General features: G+C 40.4%; 1 protein-coding gene across 1 annotated transcript in view; it reads left to right on the top strand.

Moving 5' to 3' along the window:
- LOC111217899 (VPS10 domain-containing receptor SorCS3-like) overlaps positions 1-24,964 on the top strand; it is a 234,281-nt gene that overhangs the window by 81,584 nt on the left and 127,733 nt on the right. The window contains exon 2 of the mRNA XM_022739921.1: positions 11,289-11,356. Coding sequence (XP_022595642.1) covers positions 11,289-11,356 — 68 coding nt within the window. The remainder of the gene's footprint in view (positions 1-11,288; positions 11,357-24,964) is intronic.

A 24,964-nucleotide genomic window follows, 5' to 3' on the forward strand; every position in this document is an offset into this window, starting at 1 on the left:
ACTCTGACTCCCTGTGCTTACATCAGGTCTCTTATATGTTTCCACTTTCCAATTTCTTTTTCACACTAATTTGTAAAAACTGGCCATTTTCTTACCAATAGAATATTTGCTACTCGCACATTTCACAGTCAGGTGTCTGTCACCTGTGAGCCACAGACCATCAGACCGGCTCCTTTTGGCAAGAATTGCATAATTCTTCTTTCTGCTAGAAACTTCTCAACTTCATCTTTACTTATTTTGTTCTTTTGGGATTTTTGCCTGAACTTTTGATTTAGATAGTTTTCTCCATGTCTCCTTTGCTTATGTTTTGGAAAATGTAAGATAACCTGACCTGATCACAGGACTTATAGTGGTACCCAGCAGGCACAGTATCCATGAAAGCTATACAGTCATATTTTGGAGGGAGTCATGCTTACGAGTCTTTATTTAGTTCGTTTCTGTACGTTTGAAAATCTTTGTATTCATCAGATTCACAGTGATAAGGTAGGAACTGCTTTGACAAAAGGTAAGGTAAAACAGGCAGCAATGAATGTGATCAGCTGCTTAACACATTTCATTGCATTTGTCCCTTTGTTGTTGAGACTCACACAATTTTCAAGGACCGTGGTGTTATGTGCATCGTTATTGACTTCTGACAGTACAGATGGACAAGCTAGCAAAGTGATCAATATGTAGCCGATTGACATCTTTCTAATGTAACTGTCGCCTCTCAGGTGTAGTGATCCCGCAAGAGTCATAATCTATCAGAGATAGTATAAATTGCAAAGTATGGGATCCAGTGTTTTTGGATCTTAACCCAAACTAAGGATCAAAAGTCAGGATATCTGAACCTCTGCTGCATCAGTTTAGATCTATTTTCTTTATTGCAACGTGTCTCTCAAAAGTTAAGATTTTTTGGGGGTTGCCCCAGTAACCTAATGGTTAGAGTGCATACCAACCCTGTCTCCTAAATCACATTTGTATACTTCGTACACCTTCGTCACTAAATTGTTTTACCAATTATTTTGTGGTGACAAACTAGACCATAAAAGTGTGAGTGCCGGAACACAACCATGAAATTCATTATCTACATCATTTACTCCGCTCATTTTCTACAAAATGTAAATTTGCTGTTGCAAATGATGCCTATCATACACTAGAAGGCTTTGAAAAGACTTTGAAAAGACTAAAGTCTGACACACTCTCACATCTAAAAACAATGTGTCATAAGTCACAGAGGTTTTAGTGTCACACTATAAGATTTTGTGAAGACCAGAGATCTTGCAGGGTCACTATTTGCAAGAACAGATTCCTTTGAGATTATTTTCCATCATGCTCCTGGTGGAAATTTAAAGAAAGAAAATAAGTTATTTTCCCAGACTGCTCTTTGAACTTCAACATTATTGTTATTATTATTATTATTGTTGTTCTTATTATTGGGTCAGCTGTGCCTCATGTGGTCGTCCACTAATCGGAAGGTCGGTGGTTCCCGGCTCCTCTGCTCCGCATTTGGAAGTGTCCTTGGGCAAGATAATGAACCCCAAATTGCCCCTGATGTATCATCGCAGTGTGAATGAGTGAAAAGTCGTTTGATGCAAGGCTGGCATTAGTCATATGTAAATGTCATTTCAAAGAGAGAGAGAGTTGATACCACATACCTGCAATGTCCACGTCCTGGTGAAAACCCCTTTTGTTGTCCCTCCCCATGTTTCCTTCCTCTCTCAGCTCTGTCACTGTCAAATGTGGGGAAAAAAAAAAAAGTGCCTGGTTTTGATTGACAATTGACTACACTTTGTTTTGGATTGAACTTGACAATAAACCTGCACAACACAGCACCACCTGTACAGCGTGTGCCGAAATCTTGACAAGACAAACAAATCCACTCAGAATACAGAAACATGACAATGAGGTTATAATACACAGATCCACATGTTCCCCACAAACCAACATATTCCTCTACTTCTCTCTTTTTTTCTCTCAGAGAAGGAAAACATGCAGCTGCTGTTGCATTCAGCAGACATATATTGTACATATTTCCAGGCTTTACTGGACAATATCTTATTTGTGACATTCTGAGCTTTTATTGTGCCAGTCCATTCTTCAGCATGGGGTATAATTTGCTTCCAATATGCACAGCAGCTATTGCCCTGCTTTCTAATTAGTAAACATGCTGGGCTATATTCTTATAAAAATAGTTCCCTCAGAGAAATGAAAATTCTTTGAACATCTCCCAGATTGTCACTGTGGGCTCCCACTGAATTAACCCTACATGTATTGAATGATAAGATTTTTAAAGAGTGAGTAAAACAAAGAAAAGTGGAAGTCTTTGTTACACATTGTCAAAGATATATTATTATACTTCCACATCCTTTCTTTTCTGCAATCAGTGTTAGCTTGTGAGATTGTGGGGTTTCTTTTTAGTTTAACTGTGATATGTGGCAAGTCTGTGTCTGTTTGTCAGTGAAATTCCACCGCCATTTTTCTATCTGTCTCTGTGTTATATAGCATGATGGAGTAAAGTCATGGAGTATACACAGGCTTTGTTTTTATTGCACTCTTGCTAGCACTGTGATAAGCTGTAACCCCGAGTGCAGGCTCCGTAGCTACCCAGATAGTGTTTGCTTCGCTTGACTTCCTCAAGAGCTGGCCTGAGAGACAGATGCACCATGGGAGAGAAAAATGGGCAAATAGGAAATCTTAGTGTGTGGTGGCATGCTCTTGAAATGACAAAAATAGCCTCATGCAAATGGGGACTATTAATAACAATGTTGAAGTTATTCTCCCCATAAACCAAAGACTTTGAAGCGAAGCAATTTTCCCTGTGTTTATTTAAGACAATGTTGAATTCCTTTTAAATCTGCACATATTTTTAGAGTTAGTTAAGCCTAATTAGGTGTTAGAATAAGGCTGACATCTTACCTTACACCGTGGAGCTGTTTTCATGCAGCAAACAACATCCTGGGTGTACTCCGAGGAGGATGAAACAAATGCTAAGGAATAATTTGAACATACAGTTTGATTCAAATCTGGAGGACTGTGGCTGCTTTGTGCTTTTTTGGATGAACCCTCCAGCAGCGTACGGCTATCATTGAAAATGGCAGCAGGCGTTACACCCAGCAGCTCAGTATCATGCTTTGCATACAGGCACTGAGCTCATGGCGGTGCAGCAAAAAGTAATATAAGTACACGAAATCACTTTCCAATTTCCTTTTGACGTTGGGCACATTTCAGCATTTTCATATCACTCGTGCCAGAATATCCTTGCTTTGACAAATTATTAATCCTCTCTGAAGAAGATAGCACCGGGTTTCTCGAGACTTTTAGAAACTGTGGATCCAGAATGGCTGGAGCTCTTCGAGCATTTGCAGGTGCTTTACAGACAGATGGTTGTTATGGTAACGTCTCTATCTCAGGTCTTTGAAGCTGTGGTAGGATATAGTGAGCATGTGTGAAATGGCAACACCTAAAACTTATGGGGGGGGGGGGGGGGGGGGGGGGCACGGTGTAATATGACAGGTTTATCTCAGTGCGCTGGAAAGGTTATTCCTCCTGTACTCCAGAAGTCCAGCAGAGGTGATGAAGATGATACGCTCACGATATCTTCCCTGCCATGCAGACGACTTGATTGCTTTATCAATTGACCTTTCCCTCACCTTGTACCTCCATATTGATCTTGCGGCTCTTTTTTGAATGCCATGTCGCCTGTTTAAGCAGAAACTTGTACCAGTCAGTGATAAAGCATTCCAATGAAGAGGGAGCTTTTGCTCCAAAATGACATCTGCCACCTGAAAAGTTCAATTTGAGTTGAAAGAAAAACATATTACTATATAAGAGCCTTAAGTGGGTCCCCTCCAGATGCCCTGTCCCAGCGGTCAAACCTGAGATGCCGCCGCGTCCGAAAATAAACTTCACGGTTCTTAGAAATACAGGAGAAAATTTCATGCTTTAGTCATAAAATGTACAATACCATATAAGAGCTCATCTGCTCCACTACTTGTGTGATGTTTGAGTGCCACTGTGCTGAATGATGTGTGTAGTTTGACACTAGAAAGCTGTTTCCACATTCATCTGCTGAAGAGGGAGAGTTACTCTCACTCTCACTTCTCTGCTCACCTTAAATCTGAGTTTAAGATCTGAATGTTTGAGTAACATCACAACTAATGTACAAACCAGGAGGAGGATGCTCTTCTTCACGCCACAGGCAGGCACACCATGCTGACTGTGACTGGATGATTTTTTTTATAGATAGTCTATTATTTATTTTATCATCTTATTTTATATGGACATCACAGTAGCATTAGAATTGTGACATACATTAAAGTACAAGGACCAGATGAACTGTGTGTGTTTAGTGTTTGTAGCGAAACACTACAACGTTCAGTATAAATAAAACCTTTAATACGCATGTAATAATGTAATAAGTGTAACTTTAATATTTAAAAAAGGGTCACTTTAAATAGAAATAGCCCACATTGGAGTTCCACAACCACTGCATTTACATGACTTTATTAGGCATTCTGTCAGTATACAACTCAAAGTCTATCCCTGCTTACTTTAATAGGTCAAAAATAATGGTTGGATGAAAAATAGAGAAGGAGAACAAAACTAGGCAGACAGGTAAAAGTAAAAGACGGTGGGAGACAAGGAGGGGCATTAGGAAGAGAGATAACTAGAGGAAAACATGTGAGAGAGTAAAGATAAGAGTTTGGTTAGAAAGGTTAGAAAAACCGAGGGAGAAGAGTGTGAGGGGAAGAGGAGAAAGACAGGCCCAAATAAACAGAGATAAAGGGGCTTTAGTTGGGAGGAATCCTCCGAGTTGGTAAGGTAATGGTGGGCTGAGATGTGGCCGGCGAGGAAACAGGGAACAAGGGAGAGACAGACACATGAAGGATGGAATAAATGAGAGATGGAATTTACTCTGGGGGAGGCATACGAGACTGAAATAGGGGGAGGATGGAGGGAAAGAAGGGAATGGAAGTAATTCAGGTAGAGAGAGTGTGAAGAAGCAGAGTGGCAGAAAGAGACAGAGAAAGAGAAGGAGGGAGCTGCAAAGAAGAGAAGGAGTGAGTGATGTCCAGAAGGGGCCGAGCACTGCGGTCTCCTCCCTGGTGTGGCCTTGATGGGACTACAACACAGACAGCCACAGTATACCCTGGTGGACTGCTTTTACACATGCAAACACAACTCATTTCACATCTTAATTCCCTTCCTTTAAACCAGCGATGGCCTTCATCTCTGAAGTGTTACGTGTATTTCATTTGCATGGTACTGGTAAGTTAATTGCCACATTCAGAGCTGTGACTTCTATTTTTGTTTTCCTTTGCTGAATACGATGGTAATTAAGAGACAGCTATATCAATTCAAGGCTAGAGGGGATTATATATTTCAACTTGTAGCTTGTGTTGACATTTGTATAATAATGTTTCTATGTACATTACATGCACATGTGCTGCTGATGCTGGACGTATTGACCTTAACTGCAGAGCTTGATGGAAACACGAAAACTCGAAGCACTTCAACATGGCCACAGTCAGACACCCACGCCTTTCACCTAGCTCCAGCTCTCCAAGTGCAATCCTTTTCTTCCGCTCAAAATCCTCACATTATTTAAGGCTGACATGGAGGCTTGACATTATAGAATTTGTGGGACACCAAGTCCAGATGGCTCAAGGCTTTCTGTCCCTGTGTATGAAACACAAACTGTGGAACACGGCTCGTGATTACACAGACTCCACGGAGGAGCTGGATAGTTGAATATTTAAAGAGTCTCAATGTTGAAGCAGAGGTTTGTGATTAAAACAGAGAGTAAGAAGTATCCAGGAGTTCACGAGCACGGACCCGAACCCTTTCCTTCCTTTACCTTTCTTTTTTAGAAATCAGGAATAATGGCAATTCCTCTCTTATTTCATCATGATAAGGGTATTCATCCCAATCCCACATTTTAGTGTCCCACAGCCTAACCATACCAACGCAAGCTGGTAAGTGTTACTGACCTTGTTGTCTTTGCTAGAAGCTGTTGTGCAGTGAAATTGCAGGGAAGACAATCTGCCTCTTGTTTACGTGGCATGGTGCCCAGCACTCATGAATGGTCACGTACAGTATGTATGCACTTTCAGGTGTGTTGGTATGGAGATCGTTTCTGATATAGAGTTAAATCGGTCATCTGGACAGAGATCTTTTTCCTTTTAAAACGCCATTTTAAAATGTGGACGTAGCTTTGACCTAAATGCTAAATTGCCTCAACTTGACCACAGACCAAACTGGATGTGAACGCCGGCCGCTGGTGTGAAAGCTGTGCGCTTTCTACACCCACAGCCCACCACAACCTGCCTCCTTTCAACTTCTGTTAATAAATGTAACGCTTCATTAAATCAAAAGCTACATTTGTTTTCAATTCTTGTCCAGGTGCATGAAATCAATACATTCAATTTTGTGTTCGTTGACAGAAAAGATGAGAAGATGCTGGAATGTGGAGCTGAGAGTAACGGCAAAGTCGTGTGTGTTGGTTCATTAAGCAACACCTTAGTTGATCTGTTGAATGGTGCAGCTGAGATTGAAGGTTATCTGTATCTGTGTTGTTATATTACAGTGTTTTATTTGCTGCACAGCGCAGGTCGACCAACCTTTTGACCAAAAGATATGAACAAGCGGATCGACCTCGTCGTCATGGAGCCCACCCTTCTTTGTAGCCAGGAGGAAAACAAAGGCGACAGTTGAATCCTGTCAGATTCTCTCTTATTGTTGTCTCCCTCTTTTATTTCAACTCTCCATTTGTTTCCATTTATGATCCATACAATTATTTGAAAACATCTCGGTGTGTATTTATCCACTTACCATTAAGTCGATAGCTTCATTCTCCCTCGCAGTCGCGCCAAATTGTGTGAAAGGTTTCATTGTTTTTCGGCCTTGCCTCGACATCAACTGGGAGCTCTGTCACCCCCAGTTGACATTACGTCTCATAAACAGCTCTTGCAAATTGACAAAGTAATTGCTCAGCTGTTGACATGCTACTGAAAGGCGGAGAAGCTTAATCACTTCGAGATAATGATCAGTTCCAGCTGCCATTTTGGTGTCGACTATCCTGACGTTTGTTTGCAGACGACTAAAAGCTTGTTTTCAGTTGTGTGTGAGAGTGTCAATACTGGAGTACCATGACATTTTGCAATCAAAGGCACGGAGAGCTCTTTTGTTTCCGAGCGGAGCGCAGAAAGTGGACGTCTTTGACATTGTTTGAGCTAAAAAACACAAAGTGTCTGAGGAGCTGTGTTGGAGAAGATCCTTGTGCGGTGGATGTAGATTCAACTGTTAAATCTTTTTGTTTCACTTTGATCAGTCACTTTGATGCCAAGAGAGCTTTTCAATAGGGTGAAATGAATTATGAAGTAGGATTCATTAGCAAAAATGATATAAGCTCTGCACACAGGAAGCTGTTGATCAGATTAATCTCATTGTCCATTTTTGCTTCGTGGTTTTTCATTTCTTTGAAAAGTTAGATTTGATTGGATTCACATCATAATTCAAACATCACATGTGGCTGTCGGTGCTCTGTTAGCATCTGCATTTTTTTTTTAATGATTACTCCATTCGGAGTGAATGAACACATTCATCCACTGTTATTCATAGAGAGTGTAATTTAACAGCACTGCTATCCTGCCTTGTGCCGCTACCTGGCATAAAAATTGACAACTCTTAAGGTCATGATCACAATTAAACTATTGGTCTGCAAAGAGAGGAGTTTGAATTTTTTTCTCTCGGAAAAGTCATTATTGCTGTCATTAGCGCGCTATGAGCAGGAGCTGTATCCAAAACCGTGTTTGGCTTTTGACTCGGGCTTTGAGGACAGGGGAGTGTGTGTGTGTGTGTGTGTGTGCGTGTGTGTGTGTGGGGGGGGGCGAATAGTTATGCAAATAATATGTTTTCACCACAGTTGGTTAATTGCTGAGGCAACAAGGCTAATGCAAGTGCAATGTGACTGACATTTTGATTCTATAATTGCAAGTCAAATGGGGATTTAGAGAAGGAGAGTGTACTTGAAATAGACGCGCTTTTTTTGGATTGCACTCTGCAGTTTTGTCCGTGCGCTGTCCGTCCAACAAAGACCGTGAACAGTTGTGAGCAAGCATGTAAATAAACAGTAAGAGTAACTGTCAAGTGCTCTTTTAAAAATGCTTTTATATAGGTCTGAGGCTTAGTGCATTAAATATTCTTTTATAAATTATTTTAAAGTTGGCTGAAAAGATTTTATTCTAAGGGTACGAAAGTAGTTTTTCTGTGTTTCAGCTGGTTGTTCAATGTTGAATTTCAAATTCAGACTGTCATGTGGGGATGAGATGACTCATGCGTGTGTGTGTCACCCCCCCCAACACACACACACACACACACACACACACATACACAAGCCCCAACCCCCCCCCTCAAGCAGGCGAGACCACACATCTCTGACAGCACACAGGCGCACATGCACTCATTTCTACACATGTGCCCTACCAACAAATATGCACCTAAATAAACACATTAATACACACAGATCCTGTTTGGTTTTTTTTCTATGTGATGCAGCCGCATGATACGAATCCATTTACTTGTTATTCAACATTGCTCTCTCCCTGGTACTGCAGTCCTGCTTTGCCTGAACCATATGTTCACAGTCTTAGTAGGAGGATCCCTCAGGCATGTGGCACATCTTCCCACAAGAACCATCCTAGGGTCCCTGGTGAACAGCTGACTTGTTCAGAGGGCTTGTGGGGACAGTGAGGCTCAGCCAGAGGTGGAAAGGTCCTGGAAGTCAGCGCTTCAGTAGCACATGAGTACTAAAGGAGATCGAGGGTTCCAGGACGCTGGTTCTTTTCCAATATATACAGAGAGATTCAGTTTCTTCTTATCTAGCCCCTGATTGCCGATGCCAGTCAGAAGAGTCAAGGCCACACCTCCTGCATCCCCTCCCGGCCAAGTGACTCAAGTCGAGCTTGTCAGTTTGCTTTAAACAAACATAAGCTTGTTGCGGGGAGGGAAATGCTAACGAGAGACGTGGATGCTAATGAGGGAGAGCAGCAGTCATTTAGTCAGGGAAGGAAAACAGTGCAGCAAACAACACATGGACTGATGGATGAAAATAGCATCTATTATATAAAAGGATGTTTCCCCGGTGAGGTCAGGTCAAGTGTGAGATAAATGCTAAATAATTGCGAGCACGCTGAAGTCCCTCTTTTTGGTGTTTTCACCTTTGCTCGACTAATGTCTTCACACAACTCTGACTACATCCTTACAACCCAGAAGGTGAACATCAGCCGTGGATCTTACCAGATGGCCGAGTTTAATAAACAGTGTTTTTCTCCCTAGTTAAGTGCGTTACCTCTTTTCTCTCTTGCAACTTCCTACCCGCAGCTGTCTCTTTGTGCAACAGAGTTGTGATCCTCCGCTCTGGAGTGGAGTATCACAGCTGACCGCTGATCCTGTCATGGTAGACTCGGCCTCCATGTCTTGTGATTTGCTCTGAGGACTTGCACAGTGCTTATCAAAGTGCTCGCCTGCTGATTATCTCTCCAAAAAGAGCAGAGACCAAAGATGTCAACACAGAGACTGTTGGATTAGGCTTTTCCACAGGGGCGAGGATGGCAGCATGCTCCATCAAGAGAAAAACTAAGTTTCAAAGTGGCATACACAGCGTTTGTTACACAGTGCTAATTATGCAAAGCACTACCTCCCAGCATGCTAATCTATTACTCCCAGAACCTTGTAGTGTTCTCCCAACTGGTGTTGGGGAGAATTCAATTTACCGTACGCACAATTATTTTGCTACAGGCCTTAAGGAGTATGTACTTTTTGTTACAGATTGAGTTAACAAATAGTTGAGCTATACTTGATGGTGTGTGTGGATACTGAAGCAGGTCAAACAGGCAGGTTACAAGTGCAAATATGGCATGGCAAGAAAGTAGTTGATAAATGAATAGATGATCTACAGTATCTGTTCAACTAATCTGCAGTTTCTTGCACTGTAAAAGCCATATACGTCTTTTTACTGTGAAGCTGTGAAAGTAATAGAGGATTAAATGGTTGGTTTATCATTTAAATACCAAAATGTGGAGGTGAAGTTATTAGTTAATTGTTCATTCAGTCTCAGGAGTTTCTCCTGTAACACTGATTGCGTCATTAGCAGTAAATGTGTTGAAAAAGCCCACTATTACCCTCATCCTGTTAATGGGTAAAGAGGTTATCTGAAAGGCCAAGGGGCTGCGCATGGGTTGAGTTTTTCAGTAACTTTAAGTGTCTTGTGTTCAAGGACATACTGTGAAAGTAGCAGATATGCAAATGTATGCCTCGTGGTTGTTTGTTATTGGTTTTAAACCTAAGCTGATTTGTATCTCGACCAATCGGTTTCTGCATTTGTTTCTCCCTTGTACTTGTTGTATAAAAGCGTTAGCCTGACTCTGTGTTCGTGGGATAAAGAATCATTATACTTGCCGACTTTGTGTGAGTTCTATCCCCTTACTGATCAATAATAATCTTTTGTTAATCTCCACTCGGTCAGTGTCTGTGCTTTCATGTCTGTATTTGTGCCCAGTGGTTCACCAGAATATCCATCACAAAACAGCTGCAGGAGGTGTTGACTCTGCTTTAACAGTAGGCTAAGCTTAAGCTTTAGTGTGCTTTGTTTTGATTTCCAAGCAAGCTGAACAAAGAAGGTCCTTCCATCCACTTGCATATCGTCACAGGAGTGCGTCCAGAAGGCATCCTGATCAGATGATCAACTGGCCCCTTTTTCAACAGAAAGGAGTGTTTCTAATCTGAACTTCTTCCAGATGTCTGAGCTCTCTCTCCTGACTTTAAAAGAATGGCTCGACGCTTTTGGGAAACTCGTCTTCTCGCTGAGAGTTGACTTGAGAAGTGGTAGACCTTCTCGACTCAGCACATCTCATTCTCTTGGTCATTACCCAAAGCTCAGGACCATAGGTGCAGATTGGAAAGGTGAGAGCTGGAAAATAGACTGACCTGTTTCGAGCACCTCTCACCGCAATCGTCCAGTACAGTGCCTGCTGATGCTGCACCAACCCGTCTGTTGATCTTGTACTCCAGCGTACCCTCTCTTTTTTAACAAGAACCCAAGATACTTGAGCTCCTTCACTTGAGGAAAGTTTTACAAGTTTTATATTCTGGTTTTACGACCACGATCATAAGGATCAATAAAATAAATGTGATATTCTGTGATGTTGGACGCCAGTCAACATTTCACTGCTGTGAAAAATTCACTTTGTGCATTCGATTGCCGTTTTAAAAAAATATGGTAATGGTTAAATTCTCTCTCTTTGCAGGTGATCCTGATTTTAACCAAGCTGTATGACTTTCACATTGGCAGCGTCACTGAGAGCACTCTCTGGAGGTGAGTAAAAAGGAGATTTATATTCATGAAATATTTACATGTAAATGCCTATGAATGCTTTAATGGTGCTCAGAGTGCCAGAAGCGTAGAATTAGTCTTGTATGATGATCCTCTAATTGGCTTGATGTTTCAGTAATTGATAGTTAAATATATTTTCCAATGACTGAAACCAAACAGCATCCGACTTGGACCATTTTTTTCGTATAAACCTTTAAACAAATGCCTCTATCCGTTTTTCCCATTTTCTTGTACAACCTTAAATCATCAGTCTATTTTCCCCACCTGTCCATATCCTGTCCTCAGCCGCTCCTCTGGAGCTGTGAACAGTGTGTTCTGATGTCATGCACGGTCAGACAAGGCACTCCGGGTGGAGGATGCTTGCCATGCTCTTGTTTTTGGTTTATTATCTGATGTGCCTTGCTTGCTCACCCCTCCCAGGAATAAAATAAACACACATACACATGCACATACACACTTCTGAAACAAGAAGCATGCTTGTAAAGAGCAGAAAATACACTGGCAAAAAGGATGGGTAACACTTCTCTGTTGAGTTGAAACCACGTGTGACTCATCTTCAAATGTGGATAGTGTAATACACATACAGCTTATCCTTTGTGTGATTTAAGGGCAGTGAGGCAGGTGACGTTTGCAAATAAACTGTTTAAGAGTACAGCGAAGGATTATAACATGAACTACTGTATGGCTCAATACTGTGAGACATTCACATCACAACTGCAGCGGTTGGGTATGAATCTCTACATCAGGTTTTTAGCCCAGACTGAATATAGCTAGTGTTCGAAAATTCGCAGTAGCACAAAGAGCTGCAGTTTCCAGCAGGCCATGGTGTACATGCCTATTAACCATTTAATGTACTGTTCACCTGTTTGGTAGAGTTCATTTTGAGTTACGATGTTTTATTTACAAGATGTGTTCAACTTAACTATATTTTTTATAATTTATAATTACATTTTTTTCACCTAAACTGTTACGTTTTGCAAATGATTTGTCAGCCCACTTGCAACACCTTCGCGGCCCACCAGTGGGCCATGGACTAAGGGTTGAGAAAGTCACTGTGGACATGAGGACTGGAATTTTCAAAGGTCCAGCACTGAACAGAATTAAGTGACTTAGGCTCAAATCACTGTCTAAAAACCTGCTCTACCAAATGCCTTGTTTGTCATTTCATGGTAATAGTAGTGAAGCTAAGAATGTCAATATAATTAGCTATTTTCTACGAAATAAAAAAAACTATTCTAACTGTTAACTGTTGTTAATATAATACATTTATTGTTACTCCATTATATACACTTTACATATATGTATATATATATGTATATATGTATATATATATATAAGATTTCTTACTGTCTAAAAACCTGCTCCACCACATTGAGAAAGGGCCCTGAGGCAAAAACATAGGAGTGCTTTGGTGTTTCAATAAGTGCAAAGAAGATGCAGTCCCTTGACATCCTGCAGTGCGACGGTACACAGCTGCTTTGGCTGCACATGTTGAATTGTCATTTAGTGATACTAAGCTAAGAAATTTAGAGTTTTGTTAATATCATAGATTTGATGTTTTCCCATTTTATATATCCTGAAATAATTGAAAAAAGAAATCTTTTCAACGTGCTGTAAATATGGGAAATATCTTTTTAATCCCCCAAAAAATATGTGAGATGTTGCACCACCACACAGATGAGCAAGTCTGATTTATTTCTTCAAAAGTAAATTTACAAACACATTTACAAATTTAAATCTGAAATTTGTAAATGTGTTTTATCCCTTTACCGTACACTGCACTCTCTCTCAGGAAGTCAGAGGCAACTAGCCCTGCCAGAGCAAGTGCCTTTAACCAGGAGAATGTCAAGGTTTTCTTTGACAATCTGTAGAGGGTGTTAGGATGACATGGGACCAGGACACATCTGGAATATGGATGAAACTGGTATGAAACCAGATTGATTGGCGGCCAGGCGTTGGGTTTAAAACAGCGCGGGTCACTGACATCTGGTGAAAGGGGGTTAACCCTTGTGACACTAGCATGTGCAGTCTCACCAACAAGGAGTAAAATTACCCCCTCCTCATGTTCCCACGGGTGAACTCCTGCAATCACCCCCTGACCGCCTAGAAGCAAAGGAGGAGCAAAACACCTCTGGCTGCACAGAAACACATTTTGTAGATTTCCTTAATCATTTTGTTGAACATGTCAAAGGAAAAGTGGTGGATTATTCCTTCAGGACAAACGCAGCTCCCATCTTTCCGCTGACAGAACTGACTTTTGCCATAGAAAGTGGCACAGTTCTGCTCACATAGGCCGCAACCTCTGGACAGAACCATTTATGGACCGCTGAACATAAAGCCAGTGTCAGATTGACTGGAAGAGGAACAACCCAGGGAAAAGAATCACGGTTTATGACATCTCTGGGATTGTGGCAAACACACTGAATATTCAGACTGGCCTTCGGGTGACAGGGGTTCAGCCTTACAACAGGGATGTGTACTTGCAGACAGAATTTGCAGGACCAAACCCTTCCAGGCTCCAGCACTTTGTTTAAATGCTTGACATGACATGTTTTTTTTTTTTTTCTTTAGCTGTGTTTAATATTTAATTTGGAGTAAAAAATAACCCAACAAGGAATTGGTTCTTATTTTACTTGTTGCAAAATCGAGTGTGACAGCCTACCTGCTGATATAGCAACTCTGTAAATGAAATGAATACAAAATGTATGCCTGAGACTTTGAGACTTTCATTTGGGTATGCAGTTTTTAAATATATGATGTATTGATCCTAAGATATATGAAAGAGTGTGGAAAGTGTGACAAGATGGTCCGGCCCCCCCCCCCCTGAGTTTTTACACTTGACAGTCCTTTAAAGCACAAAAAACATTTGCACTTTTCAAGTTTGCTTATTTTGCCCAGCTTGAAGTGGTAGTTTGACAATGATAAGTGGTGCCAACATAGCTGCTAGCCATTTCTGACATTTAGACAGTTACTGTGTAATTTGAACCCTGAGGCAAAAAGCATAGCAGTGTTTTGGTGTTTGAATAAGTGCGAAGAAAAACACAGTCCCTTGATAAACTGCAGTAAGACAGAACGCAGCTGCTTCAGCGGCAGACAATATGGATCATAAAATAGTTTGGTTACACTTCTTAAATTTTTTAAAAGATTGTTTGTGCCTCTACTATGTGTATTGCTAAACTGTCTGCATGAGGGACAGGCGTAAGGAAAGAAAAAAAAAAGATTTCTTTTCAAATGTATACTTGCAACTGCAGCGTCACAGTGTGGGAACTTTGAGTGCCGAGTCTTCCACACAGTTTTCTGCTTTGTATCTGTACACACATGTTCACAAGAGTACAACTACAAACTTTGGAATTATTTGTGAACATCACTTTGCAAATCTAAAGTCTTTTTGACCCTAATCTGAGCCCATGAAGGGATGCTACAGTGCATCAAAGTTCAAATCTGTTCACTTTGATGATCACTTTGATGATCACTTTAGTCCCTGATGCATAAAAAATCCCAAGAGACAACCACCGCAGATGGCAGGGAGAGGACACACTGTAGCCTACAGGTGAGGTGGAAAGCGTCATAATGCAAACTGAATGGGGCTGAAAGTTGTGTTTCTCACAACACAAGACGCATCCATCACGAGCCAAGTTAGTCAAACCAATTTCTCTGTGGACTGAGCGCTTTGATACTTTCACAGTATCAATGTAGAAGCTAGACCTGCTTTATAATCAAAACAGACATGGACATCTACCTTTATACAATATGGGACCTTTAAATGTATACGTAAGTTGCCCAATATTAAATGACAGACACAACATATCATAGTCATTTTACGATGAAGAGAGGAATATATCGTTGGAGTCATCAACTAGGGCACGGAGAGCACCACTGACATTTTGCTTTGAACTAAAAAGCACAAAAGTTTGAACTTGACCCAAGCTTGGCGACGCGCTTACACCATTTGCTTTTCACAAAATGTAGCCCAATTCAGTCAGAGACATTTATGTCAAGGAAATCTGTTTATAGCAAATGCTTATACAGTTAATGCAGGTTTAGTGGAAAAGCCTCTGCTCTTTGTATCCAAGCAGCAATGTGGATACTGTTGGGAGCACTAAGCCTCTTAACAAACGCATATATGAACACACACATTAAATCTTAAATCAACAATAGCAACATTGTGGTGGAAGGAGCTGTTATACTGAGAAATTTCAGCTTTGCACACCTGCAATAATATTATTGGATATCATCAGTCAGCTTGTGAGCCACGAGTGAAGCAGCTGATTCCAGTCAGCTGATGCAAGCACCTGATATGTCAATGCTATGTTCCATTACTGTGAGACTGGACAGGATGGCGAGTCATTCTGAGAACTACTGTTCCATCACTGTTAGCCCGCTGCTACCAAGATTTTACAAGACTGGCGCCTAACTTACTTCTACTGTTTGTTATTGTCATTCCCCCACAGTAGATTGTGCAGTAATGTGACTAGCAGAATAGAGTCATGCAAGAGGTCAGAGAGGGAAGGGCTGATAGCAGTGTAGGTTTGGAGCTGACTTCAAGTCAGTGATTAAAGGTCCCATATTGTATAAAATAAGATTTCCATGTGTTTTTGATTATTAAGCAGGTCTAGGTTGTTTATATATATATATATACTGTATATATATACACACACAGCCTGTATTCAGAAAATGAGTCTTAAAACGAGCGGTCAGGACCGTAATTCTGTGATGTCAAAAACAAAACAGTCACCGCCCTCAGCCATGCCCCAAGCCCCACCCACCTGGATCCACCATCCAACCTTACTGGATTTGGTGTCTCTGAGTGTTTACCTAACATCTGTCATTTTTTAATTTGATCACTGGCTCACTGACCTGTTGTTGCTAGAGCTCCAGAGAGAAGCCCAAGAGAGGAGATGTAAAAATCAATTGATAAGGTTTTCGGTTCTTAAAACCACAAATATATCTTCTTATGGATCAACACTTCAAATAAAAAAGTGTGGGACCTTTAACAAAGAGCCGTTCAAGCTACAAACCCAATCACGCCCACATCACATTTTGTATGATTGAAGCTGTTCTGAAGCAGAAGATAATCTGGAGGTAAGCGGGCTAAGCAGTTGTACTTTGATAGGGGTGGTAGACAATTAGACACACATACGTCCATAACTAGTTATTTAAGTTACAAAAGTGCTAAATGAGTGGCTAACGTGCAGTTTAGGTGAGGAAAAGCTTTCAGATAACAAACCCAATGAGTGCCTCAACAAGGTACATTTAAGGTAATCCAACAATCTGAGTGTGATCTGCCGCTCCACAGCAAATTTATTTCTCACAAATAAGTGATGATTGGACTCCCATAAACCCCAGCGCTGTCATCACAGTTAAATGCACCATGACAGTTAAACTCTATGGGGGAAGACGTAATCAGGTGAAGTAACTTATCCACGGTGTGAGAACAGGGACGTCACTGTGGCTGGAGATCAGTGTCATTGGCAGCACTCCCAGCCCTGTCACTCACCCACAAACCTACAGTGAGGGGGAGCAGCTGTCCATCCAGGCTTGACTTTCCACTTTCCAATTTACAATACGTTTAAGTAGAAGTTGAGATGGGAATGGTAGAAGTAGATGAAGTTTAAAGGAGATTCGATAAAGGCGTAAAAAGAGAAAGATAAAAGGCAAGCTGACACTACTACTGAAGCAGCCATTTTCTTGTCATCACTGGACAGTGCTAGGCAACCTGACCATCTCATGTCAGCTCCGGTCCGTGATTCGTCTCTCTGTTGCTGGCTAATTGAGATCACAGCTCTGATAGGCTTTGAAGAGGAGTAGATGGAGAGAATCTTTATCACTTCACGGGAAGACGTCCCAAATGGCAACTCTAAGGCTGCCTTTTTGCAAAGGTCAAGGCAGTGGCAACACTTCAAAGTATCACCCAGTCAGTCTGTCAATTTTAATGAACATCCTGACCTTAAACAATGAAAGCTGATCAGTCAGCCTGTGCATAATAAAGGAGCTTTCATATGTGCAAGGTAGAGGGGAAAGAAATCAAGGCAAGCTATTCATTGTTGACAATAAATCAACTCAGCAAAACAATTCTTCTTCAAAGTTGTTCAGCCTCTCTCATTTGGCCTCTGGAGTATTGTCCCTCTGTGGATGAAAATTTATCAAATATGACAAGCCCTGTACTCATTTGCAGATACTCAGACGCAGGAAAATTAATGCCAACAACAAAGTCAGGTTGTATTTCCCTCCTATCACTGTACGGATTTGACAAAAACTATACTTGTACATTTTTGCAAAACAAGCCTATTGCAGCATTTTTTTTTTTTTTTGCAGTTTATGCAGTGGGTTTATTGAAGTTGTGCTCACAGTATGTTGCTGAATTAGTGAGCTGGAGATATTGGGAATGGAATGATTTTGATCTTTTTTTTTTTGTAACACCACAACACGCATTGACAAAAAGTCCAGTCCTTATTATTTTAAGTTCCTGCAACTGTGACTAAGATTTTGTTGCAATTATAAACAAAGGCTTAGTTATTAGATATGTCCAGTGCACAAGTAAACACTGAATGCTCAAGCTGAACTGAGAGTGTACTGCGCCATCATTGTCACTCACAGAATAATACTTGAGCTCCCCTCACTGGTGACAGAACATGCTATTGTCCACTCGGTTGTATCAGGTAGTATGTTACTCCCTGGTAAAAAGCCGGTTAAACACAACCAAAGTTCACAGTGACTGTGTTGCAGATTGGTGCTTGCAATCAAAACTGAACTTGTTTCGGTCTAGTTTCGTACTGAATGAAAATGCTTGAAGCAACAACAGATTAGACTGATACGCTGAATCGGATGCACTGCTTTCACTTTAAAGGCTTGTGTGATGGGGTGTTTTGAATGATTGTGATGCAACTTAAGAAACTACATAGTGACCATGTAGCTTTATACTGAACTGAAAAATATAATAAAATCATTAAAGTAACTTGTGATTTCCACCTCTATTAAATATCCTTGTGCTGACATGCTGAGTAGGATGGGCATACAAGTAAGAACAGAAGAAAACAAGCATGTGGCCCAAATTTTTTACTATCTGGGAAACAGTAGCATGCTAACATGCTAAACTGAGATGGTGAACTTGGTGTAAACACTATGCCAGCTTCATATCAGCATGTTAGCACTGGCACAGAACTAACACTGTTATTTATCTCAAAACCAACCTAAGGGTGCAATAGATATATATTTTAGTCAGAGGAGCAAGTCATGTGACCATTGTTGCCAGATTGCCTCTCCTCTCCTCTCCTCTGATTAGCATCAGTGAAATGACAGGGACAGTTAAACAGGCTCTGCATGCAATGACTGATATGAAAGACAAAACCAAATGACATTTAAGTTTATTACAAGTAGGTAACTGGGTTTGAGGCTCTGAATGGGTCACTTGGTATCAGTCAAATCTGGCAACAATGCATGTTCGACATGTTGGACTTGAGTTGTCTCATAGGCTGGCTCACAGGCTTTGTTTAAGTGTCACTGTCCAAGAAATTAATACAGCTGACACTTATTATACACATATACATATATTTGTAATACACTGCTCAAAAAAACGAACAGAGCACTTAATGATCACAGTAGAACACAGAGTCAGTTAAACTTCAGGGATATCAATCTGTCCATCTAGGAAGCACAAGTGATTGAGAATCAGTTTCACCTGCTTTGGTGCAAGTGAAAGTGACAACAGGTGCAATGGAGAGGCAAAAGCAAGACAAGCCCCAGAAAGGGAATGGTTCTACATGTGGTGTCCACAGACAGTGGCTCTCTCCTGATCCTTCCTGACTGATTCTTCTCTAGTTCTGTGTTTTGCTAGTGTCCTTGTCACTACTGGTAGCATGAGGCGGTACCTGCAGCCCAGTCAGGTTGCACAGGTAGTCCAGCTCCTCCAGGATGGCACATCCATACCTGCGGTCCCAAGAAGGTTTGCTGTGTCTCCCAGCACAGTCTCAAGAGCATGGAGGAGATACCAGGAGACCGAGACAGGGCCGAAGAAGGGCATCGACCCCTTGGATCAGCCTGTGATTACATTTTTTTTCACTTTTATTTAGGGTGTGATTGTGAATCCAGCCCTCAGTGGATTGATGATTTTGGTTTCCATCGACCATTGTTACGTCATTTTGTTCTCAACAAATTATACAATGTCCATCAGTAAAGATTTTCAACTTGAATAATTTGTTCATCAAGATTTGATGTCTGATTTAAGTGTTCCCTTAATTTTTTTTGAGCAGTGTACATTACATGAGATTTTAAGAGCTCTATTCTTATGAAGGTAATGTACATTGTACAATGCAGTTTTGCTGTACGGTTGTACTACTTTTAACTGCCTTATTTTCTCTGCAGTGCATGCAGTGGAAATAACTCTCAGTAACAATGATTATCTTATCCCTGGGATCAATCAATATGTGTGAAAATGAACAACTGTCCCCCAGTGGACCTCTAAATGATGACACCATACTACCAATAAACATGCGGTAACTGTCTCTTCATTTCATTCCCGGGGAATTTTGCCATAGTATTTGCCAGTTTTCTCCTATCTCGTTAAGGCAAATTTTCACACCAATAATCGGGCGTTTGAGTCTAATTATTTTGATTTAATTGGTCTTATTCTCGCATTCAGCAAATTAACACTGATAAAAAAAAGCATTCTCTTCACTCTCTTTTGTCCCCTATTAACATGCTGATTACAGTTGTAATGATGTTTGGTATGAAGAAATGTTCGTAATGAGGATAACTGCCTGAAATTAGTGTCACTGAAAATGACAGTGATTATTAAGAATTAGGCAACAGTTAGACAACTGGTGGGGAGATTTTTGTGCTGAACTACTTCCTCCAGATCAAGAGAAAAATCAGTAATCCGGAACATATCAAGGAATTAAAGGGGACCTTCATTCAATTTTACACATAAGAGTCAGTTTACTATATGAGAGAACAATTCCCCCTATAGCACAAAAAAATGCGAGAAATTTGTTGTAATTTAAGACAAATTATGACTTTCTTTTTCTTTCTTTCTTTCTTTCTTTCTTTCTTTCTTTCTTTCTTTCTTTCTTTCTTTCTTTCACTTTGTTCCATAGCTCCAATACCACACTTTTCCACAACTGTGCATCTCAATTGTTTAGCTCTTTTTCAGTGAACACACACATAGTAACTTGCATCAGAACCACAAGTGCATGTACTGTTTGTTTGATGAGTTAAACCAGGAATTGAGTGAAATTTTATTAATTTTTAGGCTATTAAATTTCAATGAAGAAAAATAAGAGGAAAAGGAAGAAGTTGAAAAATAAAATGCTCAAGTGAAAGATAAAATAGAAAAGAAAAAATTAATGAAGTTTTAATATATTTCAACTGATTGTTGGTAAGAGGAAAAAAAATTGTCTTCTTTTCCTTATTTCTTGTGTTTTTAAACCAGGTGAGAGGTTAGAGGTTAAAGGCAAAGAATAAATCTTCATTTTTATTTTTAAACCCCATTTTAATCAATAAAAATAAAATACTAAGAAAATGATTTACTGATGTGTTAGGATACCAGTTTGACTTGATCTGATAACCTTTCATTACATTCTGTCAGTTTTGGTCCTCCATTCTCCGAAAAAAAAATTGTAATTATAATTTAAACCAACATTATCTGCAAAGTTCCATTTCCTCTGAGCTGGAGCTGAAGCTGAGCCACTGTCCTACTTTCTTTCAGTGTATACCTACAGGGAGATTGTTAGAGGTGTAGAGCACAGACACGGGGTCAGGTGTGCCTTCACACATCATTTCCTTGCACATATTTATCCCATGGCATTTGGAGATAGCTTAATGATCTGTCTGTAAACTTACAGAGTGACTCTAAAAATAAAAGGTTCACTTTCTAAAACTGTTGTAAGTGCTGAGGCAAACAGGAAAAGAGAAATTCTTTCCCTTTTTAATATGTGCCTCACCGACTATAGTGGAACCTTTTCTGAATCCTTTTTTTCAAACTGTGTCATAATGGATGAAGGTTGCAAACAAACTTTTGATTTATATCTGTCATAACTCCTTTAGATTTATGCTCATCATGCACTGTGTATGCAGAATCCAATTTTAAATTATTCCCTCCCTTTCTGTCAGCGTTTGCTTGCCGGGGCTGAATGATTCACAAATGCAAGTGTTTAGTAGAACACCAGCTGTTTCCCTGGTGAGACTTGGTAAACTAGGAGTGATAAAAGCCAGGGCAGGAGTGTAAGAAGTCTGAACGCACACTAAAAGTTCTTTTGTTTGATCGCCTGCTCATTTGCCAGCGTGCATCTTGTTGCCGCAGCACAGGGGTAAAATACACCTTTTTGCTGCCATTTCAAAGAGAAGGGGGAAGAGGTGCTCTCCTGGAAGGTGAGTGGGAGCTATCCTTCACGACTCTGCAGCGCCTTTATCTGGTACTTTCTTCTTTCTGAATAAGCAGCTCCAGAAGCCAAATCATGTGGAACTTATAACTCAGACATGTGAAAGTGAAGTTTTACCGAGGTAAGTAAGAAGAAGGAGGGAAAAATGAATAATAAACTTTCCTTGCAACCTTCACTAAACTTTCCTCCTGTGCTGCACACACACACACACCACACACACACTCTCATACCGTTCACAGTCGCATACAGCCATTTTGGCAGCGTCTCTCAGCGTTGGCAGCAACCTGTCCATAATCTCAACGGATCTGAGCCTGTGGCTTCAGCACTGACTTGTGCAAGCAGCGGCAGCTGGTAAGGGCAAAAAACAAAACATCACCAGCCACTACAGTCCAGCATGACGCTGTGGGCGACTGATGTCAGAATGTTGTCCTCCCACGGAAATATTTGTGTCATTTCAGATAAGCCGTGGACAAGAGCTCTAAGGCTACCCTGCTGCTGTCGACAAACATAGACAGTTTGACATACATTGAGGGGTATTCACTTCTAGTCTGAATAGCTTGTGAATCATGATTTACTAGTTTAAGGATTAAACAAGCCAAAATAATACCTGTTCATGTGGTTGGTTCACAAAATCAAATACTTTTTTTACACACTAAAACATTCTTTAACTGGAGGAGTTAGCATTCATCACTGCAGCAGCTGTATGGGCTGATGAGACTTTAAGTTGATTACTGGCAAGCAAAAAAAAACAAGCCAGAGAGACCGCCTTGAATCGCGCAGTGCTATGAATTCCACATAGCCTCGGGACCTAAAGCCTTGTGATGAAATCTACCATTTGCTGTTATGACAGGAAGAAAAATGAATACGTGCTGTTCAGATATGAGGGGGGGGGGGGCACCCAAGAGTATGTAATTAAAAAGGTAAGAATTTTAAAATATTGTGAGAAAGGATCAGAGTAAATGACCTCTTTTAATAACAGTGAGGGTGATTTATGTGTTAACTTGAAGTAAAGTAGCACGAAGGGGAAAACAAAAAGGTTGCAGTAATTCCATGTGAAATTTAGTTTCAGAGTCAGCTGCATGTGAATATATTGTTGTTTTTTTTTCAAGCTGCTTATAATTCAGTGCTTCATTTTTATTTTTCATAACCACAAAATATAAAAATATGGCGGCCATGTTTATAAATATGTTGGTTTTGTGTTGATCCAGGTTGATTGCTGTTTATGAAAAAAAAACAAAAAACAATCTAACTAGTTCTGTCTGACAAATACTGTTTGAATGCTTCTGATGTACATTTGTGATCTTGGTACCTGCATGTATTGTATAACAAAAACACCAAAAATGCACAAACTGTTGTTAACCTGCTACCCTCCCTCTGCAGCCCACAACCTAACTGTGCTGTGTTTATAAAACCATGACGCTGTCCGTGGTGCTGAAGTAACAGACATATTTATACAAACTCCTCATTTCATATTAAATTGTCTCTAAAGTAAATATCAAGTGCTCTCGGGTCATTTTAAAAGACATTGTAGCAATGTTCAGAGCAGCCTCGATTTCCTGCAGTAGTGAAGTTGTTTGAGTTAAATGTTGTATAGTGATCTTTTACTTCCACTACTAAGGCAATGCGTGTTGGAATGTATACGGGTGCCATAGCTGTCACTTCAGCCGTCGCTGCTTAAAGTCCTAAGGCCACAGGCATGTACTGTACATGACTGACTGCAACATGATTATATGTAGTCTGCTAGATGGGCACTGATACATACTGCATTGTATCTACAGCTATTTCTAGGTGGGTATATGGTAGAATATACATAAACACATATATAAGCACCACTACACCTTGGTTTCGTACAACTTGATTTTTTGTTTTATATTATTATTATTATTTATTTTTTCATAGCTGACCAACATTATACTGAAGTGAATTGCTGAGACATGGCCAAAGAAGCATGTCCAATGGGGACATATATAATCTGCACCACTTAATTTGGAGTTAAAACTGAATGTGAGCAAGCCCTGCTTTAGGGGAACTGCAGAGTTTGATAATAATTCACCATGCAGTAGTCATTAGCTCACGAGCAGTACTCATTTGATCTGTTGTTAATTAAAACAATATTGATTTTTGCAGCTTAAATAAAAGTGTAGTTGCTGCACACAACTATGGTAGAGATGAATGTTTCTATATTGAAAGTTATTATTCATCTTACTTTCCACTGTTTCTTCCATATTACAATCATTTAGCAGAGCCTACAGTAGCTGTATCAATCATATCCTCTCCTAAGTGCTGTCAGGGAAGTGCTTTAGAAAAGTTGTGCGGAGTCCAGGTTGGCGAGGTTTTGAGGGAAATACCAAGTCCAATTGCAAAAGGTGACAAACATCAGGTGGGTCTCTCTGAGAGAGCCGGGCCCTTATTATAGGCACTGACCTGTGAAATATCACAATAGCCTGTGAGCATGCTCAGCAAAATGATGCAATTTGAGAGGATGTCACTCCTCACGCCCGGGTGACCCTATCCTGGCACAGCAGGAGAGGAGGAGTCTGCAGTCAGGGAGTGATAATGCAGCGCTATCATCCTCTCACTCTCTTTCTGACGGCCACATGTGTTTAGGCAAGGGAATCCTCTCCAACAATGACGGTCCTCTCAAAAGAGAGGTGCTGCAGATCCCCTTGCTCTCCCTCAGTCTGTCGTGGTGCTGCAGTGAAATTAATTCTAAAGGGACACATTTTAGCTTCCTGCACATCTTGAAGTTATAAACTGCATAGTGTAGCATCATGCAGCAACCTTCAAAAATTAAGAAAGTGTTTTAACAAACACAAGAAAAGCAAAAAAAAATGATTTTAATAAATGTATTAACAGTATAAAATCATATAAGAGGACAGAGAAGCACAGGATAAAGCACACAACAAAAATTAAAAAAGTGTGTTTTAATTTAAATTTTGGTTTGTACTTATTTTGCCAGGAATCACTGATTTCAACATATGTTCGAATTGAAGGTTTTCCTGTGATTTTGTAAATTAAGTACTACTTAATTTATCTCTTTTTCCAGGGTACCCAGATTTCCTCATCATGATCATAAGTTGTATGGAGCATTAATGAGATTTTGAGGAATCCCATTTGCTTCAGTACATATAATATTCTTCAGTATGCCAATGCATAAGTGCACTTGGTTTTTCTCCAGGAAACATGAACAGTTTGGCAAAAATACCAGTCACTA

The sequence above is a fragment of the Seriola dumerili genome, unplaced genomic scaffold (assembly GCF_002260705.1).
Source record: "Seriola dumerili isolate Sdu_G_001 unplaced genomic scaffold, Sdu_1.0 BDQW01000050.1, whole genome shotgun sequence".
Taxonomy (NCBI): domain Eukaryota; kingdom Metazoa; phylum Chordata; class Actinopteri; order Carangiformes; family Carangidae; genus Seriola; species Seriola dumerili.